The sequence below is a fragment of the Marmota marmota genome, unplaced genomic scaffold (genome assembly GCF_001458135.2).
Source record: "Marmota marmota marmota unplaced genomic scaffold, marMar, whole genome shotgun sequence".
NCBI classification, from domain to species: domain Eukaryota; kingdom Metazoa; phylum Chordata; class Mammalia; order Rodentia; family Sciuridae; genus Marmota; species Marmota marmota.
In genome coordinates this window covers 2,195,920-2,207,125 of record NW_026000101.1, presented here as the reverse complement: position 1 = coordinate 2,207,125, position 11,206 = coordinate 2,195,920, and the positions used below count along the sequence as shown (strand labels likewise).

At 40.2% G+C, this 11,206-nt stretch overlaps 1 protein-coding gene across 2 annotated transcripts in view; it reads right to left on the bottom strand.

Moving 5' to 3' along the window:
• Nucleotides 1-6,448: 6,448 nt before the first annotated feature.
• Nucleotides 6,449-11,206, bottom strand: part of Susd1 (sushi domain containing 1) — a 119,291-nt gene continuing 114,533 nt past the window's right edge. The window contains exons 16-17 of one of the 2 annotated variants that reach the window (XM_015492200.2): nucleotides 9,451-9,544; nucleotides 6,449-9,124 (exon numbers count right to left, since the gene is read on the bottom strand). In XM_015492200.2, coding sequence (XP_015347686.1) covers nucleotide 9,124; nucleotides 9,451-9,544 — 95 coding nt within the window. In that variant the 3' untranslated portion in view covers nucleotides 6,449-9,123. The remainder of the gene's footprint in view (nucleotides 9,125-9,450; nucleotides 9,545-11,206) is intronic. The other variant, XM_048783203.1, reaches the window with a different exon arrangement.

Here is an 11,206-nt window from a genome sequence, read left to right as displayed (position 1 = left end):
CAGAGGAAAGCTACTCGGTTCATGGCAGCCAGGTAGGGGAGAGAGAAAAAGAGGAAGGAGCTCGAAAGAAAATAAAGCCTTCCAGGATGTGCCCCCAGTGACTTACTTCCTCCACCTCTGCCCCACCTGCCTAAAACTACTACCCAGTAATTCATTCAAATTATTAGTCCATCAAATGGATCAATACACCCATGAGGTCAGAGCCCTTATAGTCCCATTTTTCACCTGTGAACATTGTTGCGGCCTAACCCATGAGTTTTTAGGGATCATTCAGGTTCAAACCATAACAAACCTGAATACTCATGGAAGGGAAGTCTTCCATAATTAACCATCCAGAAGAAGATGAAGCCCAGGCAATATCCTGATTGCAAATTGTGATCCCCTGAGCGGGGGCCACAACCTAACCAGGACTGAATTCCTTACTCACAAAACTAGGAGATAATAAACGTATGTCATCTTAAGCCACTAATTTTAGTAATTTATTACACAACAAGAGAAATTTAATGCATTGTTATAAGCAAATGTTCTTTTTCTCTTAATTTTCTAACAAATATTTCACCGACTTTCTAGTTGTTCCCTAAAAATCTCATTACCAAAATGCATAAAAATACTTTAAGAAATCTGAATCTCACTAGGCATCAAGAAAACAATACACTCAATAAATAGCAACTTTGGGAAATTCCTAGAAGTTCCAGAGGGTTTAAATTAAAACCCAGAAACCAAGTTATTCTTAAGAAGGAAACTATTTTTGTTGAAAAAATGGTTTGATAAATTACTTGGATAAAGGTGGATGCTTAGGATTTCTAGCTAAATCTTTCTGCATCCCAGGAATTTAGAGGTACAATAAAGAAGAATGAAGATGGAAGGCAGAAAGAAGGTTGTTTGGATGAGCTTTTTCACTGCTGAGACCAAAAGACCTGACAAGAATTTTAAAGGAGGAAAAGTTGATTCCGGGGCTCATGGTTTAAGAGGTCTCAGTCCATAGACAGCCAGCTTCATTCCTCAGGGCTCAAGGTGAGGCTGAACATCATGGCAGAAGAGTATGGTGGAGGAAAGTGGCTCAAGACATCACACCAGGAAGCAGAGAGCGCGCCACTCCCCAGATACAAAATATATACCCCAAAGGCACGCCCCCCAGGACCCACCTCCTCCAGCCACACCCTACCAGTCTACAGTTACCACTCAGGTAATCCCTATCAGGGGATTAATTCACTGATTAGGTTAAGGCTCCCGTAACCCAATCACTTCCCCACTAAACACTCTCACATTGTCTCACATATGAGCTTTTGGGGGGGACACCTCACAGCTAAACCATAACAGAAGAGAAAGAAAACCTTGAGGGATGAGGACAGCTAACATTCACCTTAAAATTGTTTTTATTCTTGACATATAATACTCTGTAGTAGGCAGAATAAAGGTCCCCCCAAAATGTCCTCATTCTAATCCTTTGGAATTGGTGAATATTTTATCTTTTTTGGCAACAGGAATGTTGTACATGTGAGAACCTGAGACAAGGAGATCATCCAGGGTTTTCCAGGATCCTTAGGAGTGAAAAGGGGGTAGGAGTGTCAGAGTGAGAGACATAAAGATGCCAGGCCATTGACTTTGGAGATGGAGGAAAGGTCCTCAGCCAAGGAAAGCCCTCAGCCTCTAGAAGCTGGAAAAGGCAAAGAAATGCATCCACCCCAGAGCTTCCAGGAGGAGTGGAGTCCTGCCAGCACCTCCACTTTAGCCCAGTGAAACTTCCGACTTCCAGAACCGTAATAAATTGTGTGATTCTATGCCACTAAGTCTGTGACAATGTGTGTGCTATGGTATCAGCTGGAAATGAAAATGTTTCCCATTCACATAATTTAAATGCAAAGAGTCCTTAGTGAGATTTTGAGAAGAAACAAGAAAAGGAGCTTCATTCTACAGATGGGACTGTGCAGGTAGAATGAGAACCACACAAGAAGAGATTGATCCCGCAGCTGACCTGAATCCTAGGAAGCAGAAACTAGTCTCTAAAGTTGATCATGAGAATGCAAAACACCTACCTCTATCTCCTCACAGGGTTTCCAGAAATCCCAAAGGCAGCTCTGATCATTCCACTGATTCTGGAATGAAGAACTAAACTAATCTTATCCAAATCTTGTGCCATGGGTTCAGACTAAGAAGGAATAAAGCAGTACCCATCAAATTTCAGTTCATCCTATGCATTATAGAATATTAAAGATGATAATTTTACCTAATGAAATTTTGTTTTTGAATAGCAACATACTTACATGTTTAAATAAAGGATAGACCCTGAAGAGCCTTACTCTCACCATACCTCTGTCCTATTTTCCCTTATCCTACTTATAACCATTTGCATTAATTTTTCATTATTATTCTAGTGTTTATACAAAATTGAATAAATATGTATTTATGTAAAATTGAATAAATACTTCCATTCATCCTCTTTTTTTACACAAAAGATGCATATCATTACCGTTATGCATCTTGATTTTCTCATCAAAACAATGTATCTTAAAGATCATCTCTGTATCAATTCATAGTTCTTCCTCATTCCTTTTCATTCTACAACTGTATAGTATTCCACTTTGTATTTCCTCCTGAGAGCATTTCAGGTGTTTCCAAGTTATCATAATTCTTTGGACTCAACTTCATATGTTCAAAATGACACCTGTACAAAGTTTTTACTAATTTGCATTTTCCTTGTACAGGTGTCATTTTGAACATATGAAGGTGAGTCCAAATGATAAATCGCAGAAGGGAGACTTCTAGAGTAAAGGACCAAAACTTCTGAAATTATATAAATATTTCCTTTCATAGAGCTTTACCACTTTGTGCTTCCAATGTTTGAATACCTGTTTCCCCACCATCTCAAAAAGGTATGTGTTATCAAACCTAGGTTTCTCCAAATTTGATAATTGAGAAAATATCTCACTAATTTGCATTTTCCTTTTTTATATTTTAAAAATTTGTTCTAATCAGTTGTACATGACAGTATAATGCATTTGACACATTGTATAACTTGCATTTCTCTTTAAAGTAAAGCTGAGCATCATTATTTAGGATTAGGAATCAAGTACATTTCTTATTCTCTGAAGTGTATTTTCATATCCTTTGATCTCCAGTTGGACTTGTTTGCATTGGTTTGACAAAAAAAAAAAAAAAACTAAGAAAAGAAAAATAATCAGTTGCAAGAACCACCATATTCTAAAATGAGGATTTCGAGGTTGTCTTCTGACCCTCAGCATAATACTTCTCAGGCATATAAAGTGGTTTAAATGGAAAAGGGGAAAAGAAGTTTTTTCCGAGAAAGCTGTTGGTGTGCTGAGCATTTGCATCTTATGCTAATGGTAGAGGCGAGAGGGTCTTCCCCAGCACACACCCAGAAAGGGGAACATCAGGACCTCCACTCAGAGAATTAAGCTTGTGTCCTCTAAGGTTTCAGAGGACAAGTGGCCTGTATCTGGTTCCAAGAATAAGAAACCCAAGAGTCAAGAGGCTGAGGCTGTCATCCCAGCGGCAGGGCAAAACAAGAAGCATGTGACCTACCCACCAACTGGACAATGGGTCCAATGGGTGGCAGTCGGCAGCTAGAGCTACCCATAATGGCCAGGCAATCCTCCACTTGGATGGAGAAGTCATCTTGATGTGACTTTTCCCAAAGAAAGCAGACTGCCCAAGCAGAAGACCCAACTCATAGCAGCAGGAAGAGGCTGTGGCATGCACTCTCAGGAGCAGGGGCTGAGGGAAAACAAAATAGAAACTAGACATAATAATAAATAAATAAATAATAAAAATATATAAATATATATTTATATATCCTTCAGATATAAAAATATATTTATATATAAATTATATTACTTATTTATATTTTATATAAATATATGTTTTATATATATATAAAATATAAATCTAGACATATCCAACAAAACATATGCATGAATGACTTTGTGCATTGAAAACTGAAATATAGGCAGGAACACAAAGGAAAACTTTACATGGAGACACATATCATGTTCTGGGTATTTAACACATTCTCCCCCAAAAAATAAGACTTAGGAAACTTGACTAAATTCTTTAACTTATATAGTAATAAGTATACATGAATAAATATGTAATACAAGCTTAAAATACTGATAATTATTAGAAAAATAGTAACTTACTTTTACTTAATATATAAAAAAATATTTTAAAGTTATAGAAGGTAGTATTGGCACAGAAGTAGGTCAGTAAAACAAACAAGGAAACTCAAAAATAGATATTTGTATATGGTTTCAAGACACGGGAGGCGAAATGGTCAATGCATATTAAAAGGACAGCTGGCTAAACCACTTAGCAACAACAACAAAAAGACACCCCAGCCCCAACCCCAGAAACCCCACACCTATACTAAAATAAATTTCAGATAGACTTAAGATTTATGTGTTTAAAAAAAATGCTAGATTATATTTGTTACTTTGAGACTGAAATGTCCTTCTAACCATAGCACCAAAAGCAAAATACATAAGGAAAAAAAAATTAACTATACAAATTTTAAAAGTTTTTTTGTAACAATTCATAACATAACAAGGTTATTTAGGGGGGGAAAAGGGTTAAACTCTCCAGAAATAAAACTAGAACAATTGTTTACAAAATATGACAGATGAGAATTAAAATCACAATGATATTGAATTTTTTCAAATCTTAAAAGATAACCAGGCCAAGTACAGTACTAAGAAAGAAGGTACTTTCACAAAGAATTTTAAATGGCAAATAAATATGCAAAATTTTCAGAAAAAATGCCCCCCAAAATTAAAACATCATTTTTACCTAACAAATTAATCAAGAAGAACAATGCACCTTGGTGTTGAGGCTTTCTGCTCCTGATAGCGCGAATGGGCAACAATCTCTCCAGCAGTGAGCAACCCAACATAACATATACAAAGTTTCCATCTCAACAATTTCACCTCTAGGAATTCAGCCTAAGTGATAATTACACACATGTAAACAGACTTGTATAAGGACAGTAAACAACTGGAAAAACTAAATGTACAATAGAGTGTGATTAAATAAATCATGGTACCAATTTGTAATGCCATCATGATGGATGTGAAAATGTGTCCAGAAAATGTTGACCAGCAAAGGCAGAATGTTAGACAACCACACACAGTTTAACTCCATCCTGGTAACACCAAGTCATGCCCAGAGGTAAAGAGACACACCACCACCACCAAAGTGATTCATTAATTGCAACAAAAACACACCCTGCTTTGGTCATCGATTTGCTTCACTGTGGCATCAGCCCATACAGTTGAGAACAAAAAGGTCACATCCTTCCCTCCAGAAGCAGGCCTCGGCTTTAACCAAGGAGAGTGTGATAGATGAGAGGTCCTGAAAACCTGATTTGACCAGAGATTTTCTCTTTGAATAGGACAGAAAAAAATTTCTTAGAAAATCAGAATGTAAGATTAGCAATAATAAAGGAACACTGAGAATTTCTTTTTACTTCCTTTAAAATCAATTTTAAATATTAACTTTAGAGCTAGAAATGGTGGCACATGGCTCTAGCCCCAGTTACTCTGGAAATTGAGGCAGGAGGACAATTTGAGCTCACAAGTTAAAGACCAGCCTGGGCAGCACAGCAAGACCCTGTTTCAAAAATAAACAAATAAGTAACTTTATTCCATAGTAATGTGGAACTTTGAAATCATTATTGCTGTTCTGGTCTCAAGCCCTCAGCTGCAATCCTGGGTCTTAGATCACAGAAAAAACTGTTAACCTGCTTGGTTGTTCGTTGTGCCTTCTAGAAGTGATGGGTGAAGGTACCTTACAGTGAAAAGATAGTTATAAAAGACACATATGCTATATACAAAGGAAATAGTTTAAATATATAAATTGATGCCCATTTACGCTATCAGGAGCAGAAAGCCTCAACACCAAGGTGCATATTGTTTGGAAATTTAAAGGTCTGACAACCCTCAGATCCAAAAAGTCTGTATAAATATTAGTTCAGTAGCTAATTCAAGGGCCAGCAAATGCCAAGAAAGAAAACTAGACCTGGCCTACAACTCAAGTCATGGATCTGTCTGAACCTATTTCCCCATTCTTAAACGGGGACCAACAACCCCAACCTTCCTACCACACAGAACCATTGTGAGGATGGAATGAAAGACCATGAGGAAGTGCCTTTTGTACAGTTGATAGAAACAGAAACTATGGACACAAAAGAAATCAGCCCGGGCACATCCCCATGCCTGGGCAACCCTACAGTTTTGAGTCCTGATCTAGAAGGGAGCTCATGTATCACCAGCTGGCCAGACTGGCGATATGAACTGGGTTCAAAGAGCTGGCTGTATCAATAACTAAGAAAACGGTGAAGAAACCACGCAGCACACGAATATGTTTCTAAGGCAGGATGGCTCGGCTCGGTGACCCCAAGGGTCAGCTCCAGCGCTGGAAGAAGCAAGACAGCAAGCACACCAGAAACCTTCAATTTATTGGGGAAAAGACATTCCAGAAAATTCCACCCAAATAAGGCAAGGGAATCAGGTTTCAAGGGGCTGCCCATCCCCATTAGGTAACGCTCACATAGGGCTTGAAGGAGGCTCTGAGGCCACTTGCCCTGCACAGCTTTTGCATGCGTGCTAGACCAGTACCCCCGTCATTCCAGGCAGGGGGAGCAAGCTCAGCCTGGGGCAACGGGTGGCTCCCCACACTCATGGGCTCATGTGTTCCCCTTCCCACTGTCCTCAGACAGTGTGGACACCTCAGGACCTAGCTGACTCTCAAGCCAGTTCAATGCCTCAGTCCACAGGGTGCTACCTGCTCAAAGGACCCTGCACTCTCCCCTTTAAGAACCCATGTAAAAAAACAACAAAAGTATTATTGTAAAGCTACCAGACAAGTTTACAGACCTGGTAATAAACAAAGCAAGGAAGAGAGTAAGGGCTCAGATTCTGTCTTTTGATAGAGATGGCCTCTGAGAAAAACCCTTTCTCATCAAGGCCCTGCCCTACACTAACCACAGTAACTTGTAATGATTACAAATTGAGATTGGAAGCAGCAAAAATAGTGCAAGTTTGAATGGTTGCACTAAAAATCAAAAGTAGAAAGCTATTTGGGAGTTCTACTCTATAATTCACCTTAGATGAAGGGGAAAGGGTTTTAAACATTGATCTTACGTTGGAGTCTGGGGCAGTACCTCACAGGACAGAGATGAATTTTTCCTAATACTGCCTCATACTGGCAGGGGCCAGGGGCCAGGGGCTAGCAGCTGACATTGAATATCCAAGTATCAGAATATTATCTCCAACTCTCTGTCTTTTCCCAATTAAGTGGAACACTTTTCCCTCTTCTGCCATACTATGGAGCAGCTTTTATGGACAATTTCTGCCTATTCCTATTGTCTCCTCATCTGCTCACAAGCCCAGGTGTCTTAGTCTGTTTTCTCTTGCTATCACCATATACCTGAGACTGGGTGATTTATAAAGAATAGAAAGGTTTATGTTGGATCATGATTCTGGAGACTGACAAATCCAAGAGCATGGTACCAGCATCTGCTTGGTTTCAGGTGAGGGCCTCCTGCTGCATTAAAGCATGGTGGTACCCATAGAAAGGTAAGTGGGAGTATGCAGGAAGAGACAAAATACGAGGTGTGGCCTCACTTTATAACAATCTACTCTCATAGTAACTAATCCATCTCACAAGAGTGAAAACTCAATCCTGAAAGCAAGTCATTAATCCTTCTTAACGATCTAATCAGCTCTTAAAGATCTCATCCCTTCCAACACCACCACAAATGGCAATCACATTTCAACATGAATTTTGGTGGGGACCAACCATACCCAAACCATAACACGAAACCACTCAGATTTACCCACCAATTCTGCAGAGGACACCCCAGCCTCTATATTAGAAAGACTGTCCCTTTTCCTCAGGACCAAAATGGAGCACAATTCCAGAGACACAATTCTGTATGGTCCACCCTGTGATTGTGCAATGTAACTGTCATCCATGCTGTTCATTCTCCAGGAATAGCAAGGGAGGGAGAATCCACAAGCCTCTATTTCTTCTTCACTCATTTCTTACTGAGCCTTGGAGTTGAGTTACCTGATAACTCAATGAAGAAAGCTAAAGAATATTGATTAAAACTTTAAAAATCAAATTTACTATGCTCCATCTGTAAATTCAGCACCCTCCCAATAAGTCTAGGACTGCTAATATGTAATGTCTCGTGGTCCACGACACAGTAACTGTCATGGCTACTGAGGCTGTAGATAAGGCACATTACCTGCTGTCCCCTCCATTCCTGGACTCTGCTGGCCAAGAGCTTGATAGTGCATCAACCTGTTCTTACTACACTACCACCAGATCCAGACTCTAAAGGGAGGCATGTTTATGAAATGCTCTGTAATTTAAAAAAAAAAAAAATTAACTAGGGGAAAATAACCTAAATTACAGAATATTTTCACTGGCATGTAGATATTACTTTTGAGCACATACAGGACAAACTGGAATTGTATCAAAGAAATGCTAACTGTCAGATACTGCAGGGAACTTCCTGGATTTGAGAGGCTAGTATATTTTGTAGTTAGTATATATCAATTAATTGGAAAAAGGACTGATCCTTCAATGCTTGAAACATGTGCCCATGTCAATATTCTCCATCCCTCTCAATGACCTCCTTTGTAAAGTCAAATTCTAGCCCAAATGTAAGCCCTATCTCATTACATATTGTAAAAATATATATACATATATCTGTTCTGAATTAATTAAGCGATGCTGTAAAGGAGAGTACAGAGACTCTCTTGCATCCAGTGTCTATAGAAGCTGACTCACAGGCATCACTCAGACCAGACTCTCATGATCTGTAGCCTGTGATCAATATGGCATTGGACATCAGGGGTCTCAAGTTCATAAGACACAGAACTGGTCCTGAAGCAGGAGAGACGTCAACAGTTCCTGAGTTTTCTCCCTTTGGGGGATTCCACAGAGATAGCCACCATAGTGAATCCAGGAATGGAGAAAGGTGCAGGTCCACACACCCGTCTGGATGGAAGCCACACAGGGCCTTCATGCAGACACCTGAGAAGCAGTTAGAACATCTGCCCCAGCAGCAGGACATCGATTCCATGGAGCACCCATCTGCAATCTAGATATGGAGGAAAAAAAGAGAAGAGACAAATAATGAACACCCTTTGGTTTTCCCACTGTGCATCTCTGCATTCACCACACACACACACACACACACACACACTCAGGGGAGGTGGGGAAAAGTAGCTTCAAGGCAGGCCAGCCACCCCACTCTGTGAGCTACAGGGTAGGTCATACCTTTCACCCAATGACTGCTCTGCTGAGCCCGGGACAACCTCCACCCACATCCCCTCTGACCCTCCTCATCCCCAGCTGTTCTGCATGACTCCCACCTCACCCTCCCCTCCATTCCACTCATTTCTCAAAAACGACAGTCCCACATACCACACTGCTGAGAAGGAGAGGAATGCAAGAAGGATCACAAAAGCTATGGAGCCCAGTCCAACACCCACCATCTGCTGCAGTGTGAGTGACGAATCTGTGGGATAAAACCACACACTGAGCCCGCAGCACATCACAGCCCTCCCAGGAGGGGCACAACCCAGAGTCGGGCCCCCTTTAAGGAAGAATCCCAAGAATGCCCCACCATGGCTTTGTGGCCCCTGAAATGGTCCTGCAGACGTAGGGCTTTGGGAAACCACAATTTCAAGGCATTTCTGAAAATCAAGTGTAAAATAGACTATATTAAAGTGACAAGGGAGAAAAAGGCTGATCTAGTGAGCATATAAATTCTACACTTTGTATCAGACCTCTCTCAGGAGAATTACACTGGATAAATTTTTATGCACAGTTATCCTTTGTATGGAGGAAGAAGTCATTCTGACATCATCTGAATTTTTGGACCAAAAATGTTAGCTCCAGTGGTCAAAGAGAGCAGAAAAATATCTTGTGTTAAATAGAAGATATTTAACATGTCATTTTCCCTATACCTCAACAAGGATAATACCACTCCACTCTGCTCAGAAAGTTGCTGTGTGGATAAAATAAGAAAAATTGATATAAAAGCATTTTGAAAGACATTCATTCTATTTGGGGAACATTACATGCCAACTCCAAGGAGATTACTGGTTTCAAACTCTAAAACACCCACATTTGAGTTGCATATTTGGGCCAAGTGACTGAATCAGAACTTCATGTCCCAGACCACAGTGAAAACTCTGGTTGAATTTTCAAACATTTATTTAGTACCTACTATGTGCCAGACACTGTTCTAAGCTTCTCACAAATGTGAAATCATGTAGACAGCCTTCTAACCTCATTTTACACTGGATACTATTATTAGTCCCTTTTTATAGATAAGGCAGGGAGTGGTTAAACACAATTCTTATCTCTACAGCTGGGTTAAGAGCAGTTTGATTCTACTATAAACTCTGTAAGGTACCTGCACCAGCAAGAGCAAGCATAGAACTCACCTCTTGCTAAAGAGTCTTACAAAACCTACTGCCTCCAAAAGTATTGTCAGAGACTTTCTAGAAAAACATGGACTACACTGTCTGGTTGCTTTTAGTATTCAGAAGAAAAAGACCTTGCCACTTTTAGAAGCTAGATTGTAAAAAGGAAGGAAGAACAGTGATTAAATTAGAAATTAGGAAAATGACTGGAATTACCAGATATGAAGGTAGTACAGACAGGCGCCATGGTATATGCCTATAATCCCAGCAACTGAGAAGGCTGAGACAGGAGGATTACAAACTTGAGGCCAGCCTCAGCAACTTAGTGAAGCCCTAAGCAACCTGGCAACATCCTGTCTCAAAATAAAAAGAATTGAGGATGTAGTTCAGTGGAATAGCATCCCTGGGTTCAATCCCCACTACCAAAAAAAAAAAAAAGAGTCCAAGTGCAATATGCAGTGGGGTTAGGGCTGGGTGTAGCAGCACACTCCTGTAATCCCAGCTGCTCAAGGGCCTGATGCAGGAAGATGATGAGTTCAAAATCAGCCTCAGCAACTTAGCAAGGCCCTAAGCAACCAGAGAGAACCTGTTTCTAAAAAAATACAAAGGGCTGGTGATGTGGCTCAGTGGTTAAGACCACTGGATTCAGTCCCCCTACCAAAAAAAAACATTGTTAGGGTTTAGATCCAGAATATCCCCTGATGATTGATGTGTTAAGGGTTGGTGCCCAGAGCAGCAATGTTCAGAGG